The sequence below is a fragment of the Grus americana genome, chromosome Z, assembly GCF_028858705.1.
Source record: "Grus americana isolate bGruAme1 chromosome Z, bGruAme1.mat, whole genome shotgun sequence".
Taxonomy (NCBI): domain Eukaryota; kingdom Metazoa; phylum Chordata; class Aves; order Gruiformes; family Gruidae; genus Grus; species Grus americana.
The window spans coordinates 3,034,509-3,054,680 of NC_072891.1; the positions used below are offsets into that span (position 1 = coordinate 3,034,509).

At 39.9% G+C, this 20,172-nt stretch overlaps 1 protein-coding gene across 3 annotated transcripts; it reads left to right on the plus strand.

Annotated features, from left to right (window-relative positions):
- Positions 1–82: 82 nt before the first annotated feature.
- ACAA2 (acetyl-CoA acyltransferase 2) lies at positions 83–17,498 on the plus strand. 3 transcript variants are annotated; one of them, XM_054810529.1, is made up of 11 exons: positions 172–193; positions 3,392–3,585; positions 4,578–4,744; positions 6,792–6,920; positions 8,621–8,737; positions 10,153–10,300; positions 11,656–11,831; positions 12,796–12,925; positions 15,157–15,227; positions 15,836–15,990; positions 16,902–17,498. In XM_054810529.1, exons 2-11 carry the CDS (start codon positions 3,471–3,473, stop codon positions 16,984–16,986), a joined length of 1,293 nt encoding a protein of 430 aa, XP_054666504.1. In that variant the 5' UTR covers positions 172–193; positions 3,392–3,470; the 3' UTR covers positions 16,987–17,498. The 3 variants fall into 3 exon arrangements, with proteins under 3 accessions (XP_054666505.1, XP_054666504.1, XP_054666506.1); XM_054810530.1 differs by lacking the exon at positions 3,392–3,585 and having other exon boundaries at positions 83–193; XM_054810531.1 differs by lacking the exon at positions 172–193 and having other exon boundaries at positions 3,567–3,581.
- Positions 17,499–20,172: the final 2,674 nt, after the last annotated feature.

Here is a 20,172-nt window from a genome sequence, read left to right on the forward strand (position 1 = left end):
GAGGGAGAAATGAAATCAAGTAGAAGCGGGGAAAAAAAAAATTAAATAAGCTTAAAAGTGCCGTCTTCGTGGGCCTGTCCCTTCCGCCCTCAGCGTGGCGAATGTGCGGCGCGTCAGGCGCAGGCGAGGGGCGGGCCGGGCGCGGCAGACGGCGAAGCGGAACGGAACGGCGCGGCTATGGCGCTCCTGCGGGGTGAGGCCCCTGTCAGCCAGCAGCGGGGCGGGCGGCTCCCTGCCACCGTGTGGGGGATAACGGGTCCTTGGCTCTTCAGCGGCGGTGGCGTGGCCGCCGGTCTGTGAGGGGGAGCGAGGCCCGGGCAGGCTCCGTGAGGGCGGGTCGGGCTGGCGGGAAAGCTGGGACAGGTCTGAGGTAAAGGTGACCGGCGGTGCCGCGGCTGTCCCGGCTGCCCTGCCCGGGGTGGCGGGAGTGGGCCTCGCCGGGGCAGGCCCTGCCATGGCCGCACGGTTGTAGAGGTCGTGTGGTCCGTCAGGAAATGTAAAATGGAGCCTCTGAAGCCGTTCCCGTCCGTCCGGGGGGGGATTTTCCTCCCCTCTGTCTCTTCCGAGGTGTGTCAGCATCGGTGCCATTAACAGCTGGAAATAAATGCAACCTTTCAAATAACACTTCTGTGTGCGTTAGGTGCAGAGGGAGGAGAAGAGGTACGCGGTGTTGGTTGCAAGCTTCTGTTTTGAACGCTGTTTGAATACATATTGAATATACTGTGTTTGACTTTTTGCAGTGCTTAAACCAGTTATGGTACTAATAAACCTATAGCAAAAGGTGGGTATGTACGTGCAGTAACTGGCCGTGTCTACGTGCAGTGACTAGAGATGACACTTGAAGTGTCAGTGACTGAAAGTTTCTTTTGTCACCCCCAAACCCTTTTAGCTGTAACAGCAGAATAGTTCTGTTTGGAAGTGCCAACAGTTCCTAAAAGTGTTTTGTGTAAAGAAGTACTTCATGCTCTACATGGTTTAAATTCTGTGTCTCTTAAAATGAGATAAATATGCCCTTTAAATATGATCTTGTTTAAAAACAAAATTGAAATGTATTGAAATAGGACTTTTTATCTTTTTGACAGAGCTTTGCTACTTGACAGACTGAACCTAAATAATAACATATGTGTAAGTCACGGTTTGAGGTTTTGGTGCTGAAAGCCGGTCTAGTCAGTGTTGCGGTAATTCCATATTGCTCTACTTGACTGAACAATACAAAGACCAACTTTGCCCATACTTGTTTGATGATAGTTTTCTGTGCCTGTTTCAGGATCTTACCTCTTGCTACAGTATTTTTCATACATTGTTCGTGCTCCTTAATTTTTTTTGAGGTTAATGATTGTTTTTTAGGCCTTCAAAATGGGATCTGACAAAGAAATATTTTGAAACCAAGCGTGTCTGAGAAATGTTGGAGGCTTAGAGAATATTTCAGATCTACAGTAGCAGATCACCATTTGACAACAGGTGGTTCACAAAACCAGATTAAAAGATGTCTTGAATTGAGCGTTTGGTAAGGATTCAGAGTGACCTTTACTTTCCAGCCCCAAAAGTTTCCAGATCCCTATGCGTTCGGTAGTATTCTGCTCTCATCCAATGTTTATCACCTTGGAAGATTGCAGAGACTGTGGAAGCCTTGTCATGGTAATGTAGGACAGTACTAATTAATGGTGACTCAGGAAGAGCTGTTAAAGGCCACAGAGTCCTTTCGTGCTCAGGACTGCAGCCACCCCTTGTTGTTCCTCCTGAAGTTTTGTGGAGGGAGTAGCATTTATAGATGTCTCTCCAATCAAGCAAAATTAGGTAGGCTCTGGAGTAATATACCCTTAGGGGAATGGCTCTGTGGTCAGTTGAATTCATCACAACATTGCTGCTAGGAGAGGTTGTGCTGCTTCTTATTCCCTTTCTGGTTCAGTCTACCTTCTCTCTTAGTCTGGAATTATGTTTTATTGAGCAGCCAGAAGGTGAACTCTGTCACAGAACTGATCCATGTGAAAATCAGCCCCTCATTTTCAGCTGACTCTGGGTTAGTCTTCAGCTACCACAGTTGTGTGTTCTTCTCTGGTTTACTCTTTGGCCCCACGGTACTGTTGTGAAGTGGGCAGGAGTGAGCAGCCTCGGTGAAAGAGAGAGAGATGTTGTTATTGTGAAAGGAAGGTTTAAGGGCAAAGTTCCATCCTTGTCCCTGGACTGTTTGTTTATAAGGCAACACGGTGTCTGTGATTCAGCAAATAATGTGAATAACCAACAACCTGGCCGAAAGGGAGGAGAACAAGTTCTTTTCGCTTGGTCAGGTCCCTGAGCTGATTTGCAGCAAAGCCTTGTAATCAGCTATTGCTGGCACAGTTTTGGAAACAGAGGGACGGAAATCCTCCTGGGCAGGAGGAGTGGTGGCAAGGGGATGAGTGTCAAGGCCTGCTTTGGTGCAGGGAAGATAAGCTTAGGAACGTGAGATAATCCTTAAAAGAGCTAAGGTCTTTTTTTTAACAAGCATTGTTAACATTTCATCAAGACAAACTTAACATTCAGTAAATTATTGTTAATACAGCCCATTTTGGATAGTTAACTGAAATCTGTCACCTGAACACTTAGAGAATCCAGGGACTAATTCTGCAGACCATATTGAACATGCCTGTTTTCCGTAAACATAAATCTGTGAAAGCATCTTTACTTTTGTTTAAAAAAACCCAAACTTGTATGGGTTGACATGTTGTGTCTGTTAGTAATTTTCAGCTTTTTTAGGAAAAAAAAAAAAGTGCAACCAAAGTAAAAAAAATTCAGTCAATTGATTAAGAATTGTTTTGGATTAAATTGCATTACTTGCTGGTATCAATTGAATGATGATTAAATGAAGAGTGAAAACTGATGATGGATAGAGTGTACACTGTGTGTATACAAGGGGTTGGTTCCAAGCATTTGTTCCAAGCCTGGGTACAGGACCTTCCCCACAGTACCAGCTTTGGTACTTTTCAGACCTCTGAATACACAGAGACGTCTTGAGATATATATTTTAGTGACTATATTTGAGACCTCTACACTTAAAAACCTGAAGAGTGGGCTTTTTGGATGTATAATAGTTAACAGCTATTTATTCCTTTGAGGAAATAAATTGTGCTTCTCACAGTTTTTGAATAGTTACCATGTCAACACTCCATTTTAAGGGAGCAGCAGTAGTGTGCTTAGCAAAGACTTCTTTTTAAGGTCTTCTGGGTACCCCAGAAGAAGCCCAGGAGCAGCATCAGGGTGTGAGGGTGTTGTTCTGTTTTGCTATTTTCATGGCTTTGAAAGCCACATTGTTTTTCGAGTTCATCCCTGTCTTTGAAGCTGCAATTCTTGCTTAGTCTGCTTCAGGGTCTTTCCCAGATGATCTTCTGAGCCTATTCATTGCGTGTTTCAGATACCAACATTGTGTTCAAGTCCTTGTCAGTGGAGCAAGCTTGACCTTCACAAGTTTGGAAAGTCCTGTTCTATAAATCATGCAGCCTGGGATCCAAGAGATACATGTGAGACAGAGGAGCACCCTCTCTCTGACAAAACACCCAAAGAATCTGGATCACACGGCCTCTAAGAGAAGGCCTGAAAACAGTGTTCGTGAGCAGCTTAATTAACAGGCATTTTCATTTGCATTCATTCTTGTATCTGTGTATATCCTTCTGGTGTTACTTAAAATAACTGCGGGTGTTTCATGACAGCTATAAAAAAGGGGGATTTGAGCTCTGTTGTTCAACTGGGGGAAAGTTCACAGGCTGCCTCTCACTCATTTCTGCATGCAGAAGCAGAGAGCTGCTGTGATGAGCAGTCAGTAGGTGTTCGGTTTGATTCAGAGACAGCTTCTCCCAAGCTGAAATTCATCTAGACTACTTCTGGCCGATGCATTTGTGCGCAGGCACTTGCATATGCTCTCCTGTCTGTTGAAAACTGGATTTTCTTCTCAGAAACTGGAATAGTGATGTTACTGCAGTTTAGATGGCCTATATAATTCTGGAAGTAGCATGAAGTTTTTGGCTAGGGAATGTTTTTCCTCTTAAGTTAAAGGAATCAAAGTTAAAATGCATATAAAAAGGGATTTTTTTTTTGTTTTGCTTTATTGGTTTTTTTCTTTGTGAAAACTGTTTCAGAGTATAAGCCAAGAATCTGCTGCTTTTTCTACGATGAGGGAATGGCCTCTTTGTTTCTTGAAACAGTTCTTCATCTGATCATTTCACAGATGTCTACTGTGGGATTTCATAAGTGTAACTTCCATGTTTTTAGTACACTAGCACTGATGTCTGGTGTGGATTTGGCAGCATCCTTTGGTATCCAAACTACCTGTTTTTTTTTTTTTTTTCAAACCTCTTTGTGGAAATGAGGTATATCTGCAATCCTCCCAACTTTTCTTTCTGACCATTAATTCTGCATACCTTCACAGTGTAAAGTATTGCTGTATCTTATAGCTTATTTATCTTGAACTGCATGTCTTCTTATTGTCTATATTTATTTACAAAGCCTTTTGTGAATTTAGGATGTTATCCAGTTGAGGGTGATGTGGTGATTTTCTGTATGTTAGACTCTGCATATCTGTATAATTCTTGCTTCTGTTGCAGGTGTATTCATTGTTGCGGCGAAGCGAACTCCTTTTGGGACCTATGGAGGTTTGCTGAAGGACTTCACAGCCACCGATCTGACAGAACATGCTGCTCGAGCTGCGTTGGCTGCTGGCAAGGTCTCTCCTGAGATCATTGACAGTGTCATTGTTGGCAGTGTCATGCAGGTTGGTAGCACAGAAAATTTACTGGTCAGTGATTATTTCAGTTGTCTCCTTTAGTGTAGTCCTACAAATAGTTACCCCTCCCTTGCAGCTAAGAATAAACCAAAGGGGTGGAAATGGAATGGGTAAGTAGCCTTTATAGTGTAGTGTTTCCTGTTCATGTTTAAGGGACATACCCTGCATGATTTGTGATGTTATTGGGAGCAAGGCTTAGCTTTCTTTTTTTAGAATCAAAGGTACTAAGCCAGGACAAGTTGATCTTCTAAAAATGGGAATTCATTAAATGATTAGTTGCTAATCACTGATACGTTTTGCCTTATTTTAATGAGTTGAGCTGTGTAGCTCAATGATCAGTGAGTTTTTAGTGGATTGTAGAAATCCCTTTTTTTCTGGAGACTGTAACTGACTTGAGTCCATTTCGCTTGAGTTTCCTATAGAATTTTTTTGAGTGAATATGAGTTTGAGCTGGAAGGATACATACCTTGATTGGCAGAGACATTTGGACAATCATATCTTTTCCAAAGAGCTTGTGACATAGATTCTATTATATGCAGAGCAGCAGCATTGCAAAACTGCAGTTATCCACTTACCTAGACAATGGTCTCTGTTTTGGACAAGACAGCAAAGTGCATTTCTGGTTTGGTTTGGTTTTCTGACTTCACAGTTATTAAGGGAGGCACTCTTACTTTGTACTGCGTGTTTCAAGGGTGCAGAAGAAACAAATACCTGAGAACTTTCATGATAACTGAACAAATGTGCAGTATTTCTCCTTAAGGATTTCCAGCCAAAAGAGTAGCTTTTGATTATTCTGTCTGCTACAGCTACCATCTCAGCTTCTTTTATTCAACTTTTTAGGTTTTGTAAGAACTGTTTGTGGCTTAGGAAAAAAAAAAGCTACATTCAAATCTCTTGTAATGCTTTCACATGAAAAACAGCATTCTCCCAATAAAATGTCTTTTTGTGTTGAAATTACATTTGTTTTCCTTTGCATCATACTTCCCCATCCCAATAGATTTTTCTTTTTTTAGTCCTGGATTCCTTTAAAGTATTATTTGATTAAGGTTAAATAACTGTGTATGTATAACCATTTTAAACTACCCTTCTTCAGCAGAAGTGGCTTGATTTATTTTTTTTCCCTGAACTTGCATTGGCAAGGTGGCATTGTGCACAGAACTTTGCCTTTGTAATACATATGAGCTTAGGGCATGATCCCTAACAGCATGAGTGTTCTCTGTTTGGAAAAGATCCATGACAAACCTATAGCAATACTGTTATAATTTTTTATAGCAATGCTGTTGTTATTTTTTATTCTGTACCAGTGCTCACCATCATCTGCTGACTCAGTAGCTGAAATGCAGAAGCCTAATTGTTTTTGTTTCATCTCATGTTGGAGCCTGGTTTACTGAAGGAGTGGGTTCAGAAGCAAACTACTCTGTGTGCAGTACTTTGCTTCTCAAATAGAAATGTGATAGAACCATCTTTGAAAAGCTTTGGAGGAACAAGATTTCATTGTTAGAACAGGCCAGTGTCCAATTAGACCATCACAGTTATGAAATTTCACAAAGTGGATATGAAGCAGGATTGGCATCTCCGCAATTTCCACACTGTCTGTTTCATGGGGGCCTTCCCCTGTTAGTCTGAGCAATTTTAATTTACCTTGAAATAATTGCTGCTTGCCAGTCAGGATCCTGCCAGTCAGTCTGTTGTGTGTATGCTGTTTTGAAAATAAGAGATGAGGGAAAATGTAAGACTATTGAGTTGCTGACTTCAGTCTTAACATCTGTAGCACCATTTTTGGCCTGATGTCTAGCTTTTACAACACACAGTTTCTTTAGAATGCATGTTAAGACATATATTGGCCCTTTTTGATCATACAGGATGGTGTCTTTTTGAAGTGAATCCAAGTACTTCTTATGACTAGTAGGATTTCTGTCTAACATACGTTATCTTCCATCAGTGATGCCATTACACCGTTCTGACTTTTCATCAAGACTTTTACTTTCCAAAGAAATTAGAGTGTAACGAAACCTCCTGTTTGTTCTGTCTGCAGAGCTCCGCAGATGCGATTTACATTGCAAGACATGTTGGTTTACGTGTGGGAGTTCCTGTCCCGGTCCCAGCCCTCACTGTCAACAGACTTTGTGGCTCTGGTTTCCAGTCCATTGCCAATGGATGTCAGGTACAAGCTCTTTTTTTCTATATTAGTTATAGCTTTATCAGGCTGTTAACATGTAGAAACATGTAGAAACATGTACTTTGTGTTTGGCATGAGTCTTAACATGGATGTTTAGCTGCCACTGGTAAAGACTTCCTGTTGTCCTGCATGGTTTTGTACAGGAGTTCAGCCTCCACAGTGCCATATTTTGTGGTTGGCTTTAAAAATTGTCATTGTAGCTATTTTGAGTTTAACACAAGGAATGCAACAAGTGTTAGCCAGTGAAATAGAGCTCAGCTGTGCAACAGTTGCAATCTGTGCTGCTGTTTGTATGAATTGGAAATACTGGGCATTAGAACCACAACAGGAGGCTTTCATCTTTTGATCATTGTTTATATTCTCACCTATGTAAGCTGCAACCTGTGCATTTAAGTGTCTTTTTGTTCAAAGATCCAAACTGTTTCATGGATTATAGTGTCACTTCTTCTAAAATAGAAGAAAATCAACTTCTCTTTGAGTGCTTGGCCAAAAACACTGAGCAAGTTATAGTACAGTGGTATAGTTATTTTTATTTCATTTGCTCATTCAGACTAGTGGTCTGCAACTAGTAGTGGTCTAGACTTTCCAGAATGAAAGGGTATTTTATGACTATTTGAGCGACCGCATAGTGGTTTGGTTTTTTTAAAAAAGAAAAAGTTCCCATTGGCTGGAGAAAGATTTTTAGATCTGATCCTCTAAGGGAGAAATTGTGGAAGACAGTATAGAGTTAAGGTTACATGTTTACAATAATATCCATCTGACTGTTTTTGCTAGTGCTTTCTGCAAAAGCAATACACATTAGTCTACACTGAAGAAAATCTATTGGAGAATTTGACCACTTATATTGAAAATACATTTGTGAGGTCTTTTCCAAAGATGGCATTTCATCAATGCAGCTAATGTTTCTGTATTTTTCTGGCACACAACAAAGCTGCAGATTCTATTCTGAGCTGCTTAAATGTGCACAAAGTTTTTGGTAGCTGTAGGAAGCACCTCAGCACATAGTACTACAAATCAGTCATAGTAATTATTAACTAGTCATCTCAAATGCATATCAAGATAATTTCATCTGCTTCCATTCCAGTACACAAATAACCTTAACTGTCCAACTGAGTGAATCTTTGAAGGAAGCAGAATTTTTGAGTGGTCTGATGGTGTGTTTTAGGAAGTAGTGCTTTTAAGTTCTGTGCACTTTGCCAATGACAAATTAGTGTGTTTTGGGGGTTTCTTTTGGCAGCTTACCTAATGTTTTCTAAAATGGTGTCCCATTTTTTTAGACTCATAAGGCCTAGTTTCAGGCTCTGAGGTTTAATTTATGTTCCTTTTGAGAAGATTGGGAGTTCAAGAAAAAAAAAAAGTTCAATCATCTGTGAACCTAACCAAACAAGCATGCAGATGCTTAATGGCTTTGTTCATCAGTCCTGTCGTGTGCACCCGTAATCTCTTCCTCCCTCACTGATGTAATCCTTTCTTGCTGAAAGGAGAAAGAAGGAACACATAATGAAAGAGACAGACCTCAATCTTAATAGAAGGGTAAACCCCTCCTTAATATACATGTGGCTAAGGTTGAATTAATTCTCTGTGTGTGGCTTTTTAGGTGACAAGGTCTTTTTCTAAAACAGTTGTTATTGTCTTACAAATCCAGCAAACTAAATCCTAGATCTCTCTTGTTTTTCTGTCGACAGGAAATTTGCCTTAATGACTCAGAAGTTGTTCTGTGTGGTGGAGCTGAAAATATGAGCCAGGCTCCTTACGCAGTTCGAAACATTCGATTTGGAACCAGATTAGGAGCAGAACTCAAGGTCTAGTACTATTTTTTACTTTTTTTTTTTCTTCTCTGAATAAAATCATGTTTACAGAGAAACGTAAAGTGTCAGGTCTGTACAGACTATATCCTTGCAAATGAAATTATTGGAGACTAGATCCGGATTTGGTTGTTCAAAACATTTATCCAGTATTCAGACATTATCAAAACAGTAGGTTCAGGCAATTTTGTTAGGCATGCCAGTTTTCTAGCTTTTTCAAAACTATCTTTGAATTCCTGTTCCATGTCAAACATATCAATAAACTCTTAGACACAAAACTTAGTTCATTTGGTATATCCCATCAAAGCACTGCATACAATATAAAAACTTTTCTGATGTCAGAGGCTGTGAAATAGAGGCATACGCAGTTTAGGTAAAGCTAGTAAGGCTAGCAATGGGTAAAGAACATGTGTACCTCCAAGTTGTAAGCATCTCTCAATTTTAGAAATGGAAACTTGATGTTAAATTCATCGACAGGTAAGTTATTGTCACATTTTCTTCTGAAGATGTATCCTTAGTGAATACTGTGGGAAATCTGCAGCAGGATTCAGTTCTGCTCTGATAATTACCATTTTCTCAGTGGGTCATAACCAACATCAAAATGCTGAATTAGGATATTTCAGTGTTTCAGCCCTTTGGTTTTTTTCTATGCTGTTTTTCCATTATGGCAGTGGTGAATAGGAAGTGTGCTTGACTTTGTTCTGTGAGTCTTGCATGGCACTGGGACTAAGCCTAGGTTTCTCCAGAGAGCACAAGTTTGCTGATAACACGCAGTCTACATAGGTGTGCTAGATTCTTATCGTGAAGATAGTTGAATTGTACAGTCACAGGTGAATGAGTGATTTATCTTGTGGAACTTTAGTGGTGACGGAGAGATCTGGACTGGCTGGTCTTGCCTTTATCAGGTTAAGTGAAGTTAGACTTGGGTATTTTCTCACCTGAGATGTTTTACCCACAGAAACCTTTGACTCAAGTAAGGTGATTTTACCTAACAGGAGAGAAAGAGCCAAAGAATCAGTAGGCTGCTGTGCCTTTTCAGAGTTCCTGACCTTTCCTTCTTGGTAACCAGGAAGATAGGTGTGTTTTCTCATAGGACGCTAATAAATAATTTATGCAGCAGTGAAATATGCTGAAATGCTAAGAATGATAGGCTTTTTCCCAGCCTCTCAGGGCCACATATGAGTGGAAAGAATCACGCTAGAGCATAACATAGATTAACTAAGATAACACACAAGAACTTGCATACTGTTTTGCAGTGTGTTTGTTCTAACTTAAATAAAGTATCTGTAAGTAACCTGAGTTAATTTTACAAAAAGATGTTAGTTTCCAAGAGGCTGCTAATTAGAAACTGTTAGTAATAAATGTTAATATTGCTGTGCTTTATAATTTTCTTTTCATAATATTCCATGCAGTTGGAAGACACATTGTGGGAAGGTCTAACAGATACGCATGTTAAAATACCTATGGCAGTTACAGCTGAAAATCTGGCTGCAAAATACAACATCACGCGAGAGGACTGTGACCGATACGCGTTCAAAACACAACAGAGATGCAAAGCTGGTTAGTAAATTTAGGAATGGAAGTGTTTATATGATACTAGTTTCAAAGCTAGTTGGTTTTTAGCATCAATTCAAAGTATTTTAAAGTTTTGCGGAGCTCGTGCATCTTGGCGTAATTTGTCTTTTGATTTGCAGATACTGTACTTCATGCTTTTGTGTGCCCTGTGGTACAGGTAACCTGGTCCTACGGGGTTTGACTTTCAATATACTGAGTCAGGTCTTGTGCCTATCAGCAGGTTAAGTAACGAGCCCCTTTCTAGTGGCTGTAGCAGTGTTTTTTGTAACGTAATCGTGCGTTACCTTCCCTACTGATCTTGTTAGCTAACTCCTGCCATTCCTGGAACCTTCACTAGAAACTGTGCCCCTGAAGAGGCTTTTGCTTCTTTCTTGTTTTCTGGGATTTTGCCTTGTTTTTGTTTATTTTTATTTCTGCTTGTTATGACCAGTTCATCTTATTCTACACTAAAGAGAGAGTCCTGTGGCTAATCAGGAAAGAAAAAGACTTTGTAGAATTTATTGAGGAAGTTCAGAGGTAGCTAAACAACACCAGATCTGGCAATTTCAGTGCCTTAGTTTTAAATCCCTTAGAATTGCATTTGTGGAGTGATCTGAAGTGACTGGGAGTCTTGGTTCAGTTTTGGGAGACAGGAGTTGCTTTGGTTTTAAATCTGTGTGTTCATATCAATGTTGCGGACACAAAAGATAGCATTTAGTTGCCTGAATGTTGGCGTCTAATGTCATCTCAGGTGATGCTCTTATGGGCATCTTAGATACCTACAGCGCCTTGAATTTTCTCAAGTTATTTAGGCAGCTGAATCCTGTTCCAAGATCATAACTTAACTGTGAGATCCTGTGGAGGAGCAGCTTGGACAGGATTTTAATTGGTACAATAATAGCTTATGCTGGTTATCAAAAGAGAAAATGTGGCTCAGGATGTTTTTCTACTTTCCTGTCTGAGATTTACAGCTTCTTGACTCTCTGATAAGTGATAGAGCTGTAGAATAAAGCAATAATGTGGGGGGATGTGTACAAAAAATAAATCTAGTGGTTAAAAAAAAGCCAAGAAAGAATTAAGTTATTTAAAGCTGAAATAACACTTTAATATTTGAGACTTTCTTTGGCAAAGTTTGAGAACATATTTGTAGAGTTTTTGCCCAGTTTCTAAAAAGCAAACAAACAACAAACCACCAGCCAGCCTATTTAAGCAAAATAAAGCATAAACAGTACTGTCCCTGGACTCTTTGTTAAAATAGAGCAAAAGTGGTGTGCACATGAAAACAGGATTATTGGTCATGCTGCGCAATCATCTTGATATTTTTATCAGTGTCCTTGTTATTTTCCTTTTTGTGATTGCAGCTCATGATGCTGGTTACTTTAGTGCTGAGATGGCACCAATTGAAGTGAAAACGAAAAAGGGGAAAGAAAGCATGCAAAAGGACGAGCACCCAAAACCCCAGACCACTCTGGAACAATTGGCAAAACTCCCGTCTATCTTTAAAAAGGATGGAACGGTGACTGCTGGGAATGCTTCAGTGAGTATGTCAAAGCCTTGGGTTGTGAAAGTGCCATCTCTCAGGTTCTTCAAATTTATTGTCACTGTATTTATGTCTCACTGAGCCACCTTTGGCTGTCAATGGTGTCTCCTGATTTCTAATTGTGCTATTGAATGCCCCTGGTTGACTGTTCCAGCCCCTAGATGTCAGGGGATCCTTCAGTCTGCTCTGGTGTCCTAAAATTTGGTTCTGTGGATTGTCACTGTGATTTCAGTGAGGCATTGACACTTCTTCATCAGCCTTGAATTATCCAGTTGATACCTGCACTGGCTTTGTACAATAAGCCCTTCTGCTTTCTTTTGGGGACAATGATTACTGGACATTTGCTTTACAAATCATGCATTATATCAGTGGGCATGCTGCTGCTGCTCATCTTTGTACCACGATTAGTATCCTTTGTAATTCAAACCACATTTTGCTCTTACCCAGAGTAGACTGGGTACTTAGCAGCATGTCATTACAGACTGTTCCTCTTACAGTCATTATCTTAATTAATTGATTAATGTTCTGTGGGCCAGAAGGACCACTGTGATCATATAATCTGAATTCCTGACTAAAATAGATCATAGCCACAGTAAGTATGGGTGTCTGTAAAGTATCTTTTGTAATTAGTAGTACATACGTTACCCAGTATTAATAATGTCCTTGCAAGTCTACAGAATATTTCCAGTGTAAGGGAGACTTTAAGTGGAAAAAATGTATTTTACTTTTCTAAAACATTGAAATTAATTAAACATCTATATTTAACTTTCTTTCACAGTCCACAGGACAGTGAAAGAGCGTGGTTTGTTGTTTTGAATAACCGCTAATACAATTGTCTGTTAAATGTTAATAATAGTGTCTTGGATTCAAGCTTTTTTTGAGGCCTTAGTTGTTTAAAGCATGTGGGGGCTTTGTGTGTTTGTATTTGGTCCACTAAGAATGCTTTTCTCTCATATGCAAGGGTGTGTGTGATGGAGCTGGTGCAGTCATCATTGCCAGTGAATCAGCACTTAAAAAGCACAGTCTTACTCCTCTGGCAAGAGTAGTAGCCTATCACGCAGCTGGCTGTGACCCTTCCATAATGGGCATTGGTAAGTTGCAATAAAGCACATGATTTTATAGGATCAAGCAGCATTAAAATATTCTTGTTTTGGACATCCTAAAGGAAGGAAAGAAAGGCTGCAGCATGCTGAGTCTGGTAGCTGTGCAGACGTTTGTGTGGCTTACTAGAGAGGCTGTCTCACTGCATCAGTCCATCCCTCTTATGCAGGGGGACTCACTGACTTCTCAGTTTGGCTGAAAGGGTATGAGTGGTGCCTGATCTGCAGCATTAGCACTGAATTGTAGTCCCCTAGGCACCTTTTTTGCTCTCTGTGTTAATAAGTCAAGAAAATAGGCACTCATCGCAATTTTTTTTAAAGCCAGTTTTCTCCTGAAATTTACTTTTGTTTCCTGTAAGCCTTAAATCTCATGATTAAATATGTAACTATGAGTTGTCTTCCTCACCTCTTACTGAAGCAGTATTGGCTCCTTAAGTTGCTTGAGCTGAGATTAGATTCCAGGGTACACATCTGTTCAGGTATTATTTTGGCAAACCAACTACTTCTCTTTTTTTGTTAGTCCCATATTTTGTGTTTCCTAATCAAGTAGCTGTTAACACAAACAAACGCTCCAAGTCAGTCCAGACACCCCAGGACTTTTCCCTTCTGTTTAGTTTGTAGACAGCATTGTATCCCAGCATCGCTTTTACTTTCTGCTATTCTGTTCAGAGAGGTCATTGTTGACTGGTTCCATGTGTCAGTAGAAATGCAAATGAAGCATTGTCAGATTTTTGATCAGACTATCTGACTAACACAACCTTCAAAGCAAATGTGGAGGGAGGGTTTCTTTCGCTAGACTTCATGCTGTCATTGTGCTTTCTAAACTAGCCCATTCTTTCTAGGTCAGGCAACTCTTTTAGCTTGTTTAAAAACTTCATAAATCATATGGAGAAACAGTTAGTATCCTAACTCCTTAACACCACAGCTTGTCCCCAGCAACTGAAAAAGACCAGATGAGATTCATCGACATGACAGCAACAGATCTGAGAACAGGAGCTCAGACTGAGCAACTGCCCTTTCACATACTGATAGTGATAGGGAGTCCTGCCTCACAATGTCTAGTGAGAGAATTCATTATTAAAAAAAAAAAAAAGAGAGAGGAAAAAAAAGTACTTTTCTGTCATTAATGGCCTTTGTATTGTCCACATAGACCTTCCCATTACTCTCACACGTAACAGGCATACTAAAATCCATCCATAATGAGATGTGTTTAGAATTTAGTATTAAGCTGCCTGAGGCTTTCTAATAATCCACTGAGCTTTGAACTGAGAGCTTTCTTCTTTTAATTTTTCTGTCTCTTCTTTCATTTACTTATTTTTATGGTTTTTGTTCTTTGAGCTATGACTTTTCAGCACCATTTTTTGGTAGTGAGATAGCATTTAGGATTGTTAACATTTTAGGATTGGGGGTTTTTTGTCTAATGGTCAGCTCCCATCTAACCTCTCAGCATCTTTGTCCTACAAGCACATATCTAATTAGCCCTTTCAAATTCTGTTTGCGTGTCTCTTTCCTTAGGTAGCTGTGTTTTGAGATTAATCTCCCCTAGTGGATTATACTCGGTCGTAGATGTCAGTTTTCTTCCAGAGAACAGTTTTATTGCCAAACTCTGTAATATTCACCAAAAAAAAATCTTACTGTCTTCAGTTGGCTGGGACCTGTGTCCAAGGGAACAATTTATTCAGAGTTTTTTTGACTAGAAGGTTTTCACACAAATTATATTAAGAACACCAAAACAACTAAATTATAAGAGCACCAAAGCCATAACTAAACACGTGACCAGCAAAGTCCACAACAGCCTGCCTTTTTCTTCTTTGTGTATCTGGAGACTGCAAGTTATGAGGAAAGAATAAGCTGAACCAAGAGTACTGTGAAGGAGAGTGCCTCAAAACTGTCGTGAAGTTGTTTTATTTGGCTGGGGACTGTCAGTTCTCTTGACTTGAAAGCTATGTGTGTGTTTACCAACATAGCTGTGCAGCAGTAATGGCATTCCTAACTTTCCCTGGCAGTGTGTTGAGCAGGCTGCCAAATAGTTTGGAGATTTAGGAGTTCTCTTACCACCCAGTAAAGCAGGTGAGTAGCACATCCAGAATTCATTGGCTGCACAGAGGCTCATGGGAGGGGATCTGATGAGGCTCTACAAAGCTATCCTATGTAGAACATGTTCATAAGCCATTACTTATTTATTTTTTATTTAACTAACCATACAAACCATTTCCAAATAGGCCCTGTACCTGCAATTACTGAGGTTCTGAAGAAAGCAGGACTGACCCTGAAGGACATGGATTTGGTAGAGGTAAAGAGTTTTAACATGAACAGTGTGGTTACTACTGATCTTTTTAGCAGAAAGATTCCACTCATACGTGTAGCCCGTCATCACTGCGTAGGTGTTTCTGCATGTCTGGAGCCCACCTGTCCTAGCTCACCTCCCCTGACCTCTTATCCATCTAGTTTCGACCACACAAATTAGTCATTAGAAAAAAATGTCAGGCACGTGGAAATGGAAAATGGCATGATAGCCTTCCACAGAAAAAAATATCCTCATGTGACATGAGTGTTTTTTCTCTGTTGGCGGACTGTTAATGTTTGAAGTTAGTCACGCTTCTCCATTTGTGAACAAGGCCGGTTTTGGTCAAAGCAATAGGCTCTTCACACTGCATCAGGATATACCATGCCTTTTTTTATAGAATATGCAACATACTTCCTTTGTATCACATGTGCCTGATGGATTTGAATTTACATTGGGTCAGCTAAGTACACTTTTATAAACACGTTTAATATTTTTCTCAATCAAAATGACCTGGAGAAGAAGCGCGCCTTGTTTAACCTTGTGTGCACGCATGTGCTGAAAGCTTGTGTGGAAAGTCAGGCATGAACAGTTGTATTGTTTCTCTGATGTTTTAGGTGAATGAGGCATTTGCACCTCAGTATCTAGCTGTTGAAAAAGTTTTGGGCCTTGACCCTGAAAAAACCAATGTCAATGGAGGTGCCATCGCTATAGGTCATCCTTTGGGTGCTTCAGGTTCACGGATCACAGCTCATCTGGTTCATGAATTAAGGTATGTATGTAGCTGATAGCCACGCGTACTGAATACAGTGCTGATGTATTTACTCCTGCAAAAGATTTTTAGCATAGATACCGTGTGACTAAAATCTTCCAGTCCGCTGGCTTAAAACTCTCCTCACTAAAGTGCTTTCTGTACCAATTTGTTACCTTTGTGCTGTAGTCCAGGTCCTCCAGCTTGCCTCATGTTCCATTCTCTTGTCACTACAGGACTTTTTGCTTCCTGTGGATCTGGTCCAAGCCCACAGTAGTCCATGGGAAGGTTTCTTTTATTGAAATGGCCTTTGAGCAAAGTTTGTTCTTTTCTTAACAGGGTGCATTTTAAAAGGCTTTGTCATCAAGCTCTTTCTCTTTAGTCCATTTTCCGAAATTTTGACTGTTTTGGCTTGCTTGATATGCTTAGTACCATAGTACCACTTCTATCAGAATTTTCCTTTTTTTTTTTTTTTTCCCTGCCTCAGGACAGAGATCACTGTATCTTTTTGCTTGTACTTGCAACACTATATTAGTGTTCAACCATAAAGCCACAGTTAATTTGCACCTTGCAGAAAACTGTTTCTTGGAGTGTGCTGTAGAAAACTTAGCTTTCAAAAACTACCTTGGCAATAAAATGCTATTTTATTTATGCCATTTTTATCATGTGTTGAAACCACAAGTATCCCGTAATGCCATTCCTTGCCATTTTGCGTGCCTAAGAACAATACAACTCCTTGTTTTTCTACAGAAATATTTCAACATCAGCTGAGGCTTCATGATATTTTTCTAGAAAAAGAAGAACATACACATTCTAAACCATCATCTTTAGTAGTACCCAGTTGATAGCTAGTTTCATTTCATAAAACCAGGACAACAGCTACTATGGTTTCATAAATGTACATAATTTTCACTGTTACTTTTTCTGTACAGGCGTCGTGGCGGGAAATATGCAGTTGGGTCAGCTTGCATTGGCGGTGGACAAGGTATTGCTCTTATCATTGAGAACACAGCCTGAGAGATTTTGGAAACTGCATTACTGCCCGTATTACTAATTCCCTAAGAAACTTCTGCCTTTTGTCACAGTAAAGCATCACTACCTGCCTTCGTTTTGTGCCATTCCTGCAAGGTAAAGGAATAGCTGAGAAGTCTGAATTATGAACAAAAAGATTCATTAATGTCTTTCTATCTAAAGGAAGTGTAATATCAATATAATTTCACACTGATGAAGTATTTTCTAAAAGCCTCTTTTCAATCAAAGTTAATGTATTTCTGTAGGCAATACTCTTTTCATTTCCTGAGGAAGCTGTCAAACTTTCACCAAAGCTGCCTTAAAATAGCAGCCAGTGCAGCTTTTTAAGCAAGTATTGCTTAAACTATTCTTATTTCAGCTACTGCTGCTGTCTGGCATATGTGCCTCTTTTATCATCAGGAAATGTGAAAATTTAATTGGAGGTCTTCTGAAGTATATACTGGTTGTAGATTGATGGCTGTAACCTGTACGCTGCTGTTTTGCAATGGAAAAGAAAATGAATGAAAGCTGGTATTTCCATTGTGCCTCCCAAAAGAACAATAAATAGAAAAAAAAAAAAGGCTCGGGGTGTGTGTGTATGTGTGTGTGTGTTTGTTTGTTTGTTTTAAAAGTAAATCACTGTGAGAATTGTTACTTTTGGTAAGTTTGTTTTGGAGAGACTGTTTTTCCTGGCCGAGGAATAACTGGGGTTTACTAGGTGGCTTCTAGAGAACTCTAGCAAATCTGCCTTCCAAGAAGGGGGGTAGTTGTGTCTAACTGTTGCTGCATGGTAATTGCATACATGCAGCAACTAATTTCTTAACTTCCTCTGATAGTATCATCTGTATCTCTTGGGTCACTTAACATGGGGCTCTTAGCTAATTTGTGAAGTGCACATGTGAGCGAGTTGTCTTGCCTTTCACAGGCAGTGGAGTTATGAATCCTTTGACGTAATACAGATTATGTGTGGATGACACGAGATCTCCACTGACCGTACTCTCTGAAGTCCTCAAGGCTCACTGTACCGTCAAGAACAACTTGCAGCTTGCTCTGATGTAGATGTCTACATTAGATACAGTTAGTTGGACAGATCCCACGTCAGAGACAGCATGCACTTCTCTGTAGCCTGTACCGTGCTACGTAGACTAATACAGCAGCAAAGACTTCAGCCTTTACTCTTTCTCATCCTCTGTCAAAATATTGTTTATCTACAACTTCTTTTTGCCTCTCCTCTGGCATGAGCTGATGATTGTGAAAGATGGGAGGTTATTCAAAACCTGACTGCCTGGGCTAGCAAGAAATTCAGGTCAAGGCCGGTACTGGTGGATAACAGTTGAAGTATGCTGATCACCGTTCCTGGGATTTTTATGGATGCAGTGTTTTTAATGACTGTAGAAATATTTAGCGTTCTTTATATGTTCATCTAACACAGTATCCGTTTTTCGCTTTCTGCTGTATCTTAGTAAGTTAGGGTTACTGGGGTTTCACTGTTTTAAGCTACAAGTGTCACATGGATTTTATAGAGCAGGATGTTTTCTACTCTTAGTTCCTTCCATAATAACCAGTAACTAATTTTCTCTTCCTTTTTGACTGTAGATAATCATTGAACTCTAATTTTCAGAGAACTGGCTGCAGTTTTTCAGAGATCTCGTCCCTGTGTAGTAACAGTTCTTTCAGAGCTCATCACTGTGTCGGTACAGTAAAGAATAATCCCCTTCGTGCACTTTATTTTGCACATAATGTTTAATTTTCCCTTTTATCAATCAGTTTTTTGAGATCCATGTGTCATTCTAGCTGTGAGAGTTGAATTTGATCATCCTGAGTAATTGCATATTTTCTGCAAAATACATCATGATGTCCACCTCATTTTCCAGATAACTTATGAACTTGTTATCAGAACAGATGATTGCACATCCTGCTAGTAACTTTTCTTTGCTGTGTGAGCCAACTGGTTATTGCCTTGTCATTCCATTTTTCTCCCATTCATTTCCTGTAAGAGCCTCTGATGAGGGGTTTTGTCATGCACGTGGAACAGTGAAATCCTTTCCCATGAAGTTACTGGAACTTAATGTATTGCACTTCTAATACATGCAACTTCTTCCACGACTTCCAGATTTTAAAGTTCAGCGTCTGCTTTCAGGTCGCAGTGCCTGGTGGTATGAACATTAAGGATGACAAGTTCAGTTTGGTAAGGGAGAATGCAATCCCTTCTTTAGGTTTAAAACCAGCCCAGGTATTCTAGTTAGGGTGAGTTACGGGTGGATGTTCCAAACATGGACTTCTGCTCTCTGTTGTCCATTTGGGGTACTTTGTGTCAATTAAACCATTTAAGGGTTGAGACCATTGGCAATCACTCTGTGGACTACTAGCCATCAATTGAGTCATCAGTGACTTTGTATTCAGGGAGAAGTCTTTCTTCTGACAGGTGCATGGATGCTTTGGGGGAATACGCTGCATTCCTCTTCTGTAGTTCCTGAGTTCACTTTTAAGGCGGGAGCATGGTATTCCCAGAAGTGCAAAACCAGGTCCCGTGCTAGGTTGTGCACAGTTTGCTGTGCTTCAGAATATTGGCTTTTTCTTACCAAGTTATTATTAAAGATGAGCACAAGCATTGACATTTGATTTCTGAGCCAATCTTCCACAATACACAGGGATGCCTAGCGTTGAGGATTTGGTCTGAGCCTGTCTTTACTAGCAAGTCCAATCATTTATTACAGCATAACAGCAGTAATATCCAATCCTTGTACATCATTCCAAAGGATGTTCTCCAGCTTCCCAGATATAACAGCAGATCTGTGTTTCTGCCTTTGGAAATGAAGGCATCTCTGCTGAGAGCAATCAGTATTAGGGCAATTTAATAGTGTCCTGGAAGGAGCAGAAAATACAGAAGAAATGTGTTAGATTTTAGAGGGATAATTACATACATTGATTGTACCAAGTGCAGACTTTTTTTTTTGTCTTTTTAGGCTCAGGTGTATTCTTTATTTTTGTGTGAGTAGTATCTATTACACAGTATAATGCAAATGTTGATTTTTGTCTTTCTTGAAATGTGTGAGAAAAGAAAGCGTTTGTGGAAATTATTCATTACCCACGCAAAGGTGTGGGATTTTTACTCATAAATGTAGATGTAGCTTTCTGCCACTGGGTGGTGCATTTTAAACACCCTGCACATCTCACTCTTATCACAAGGGC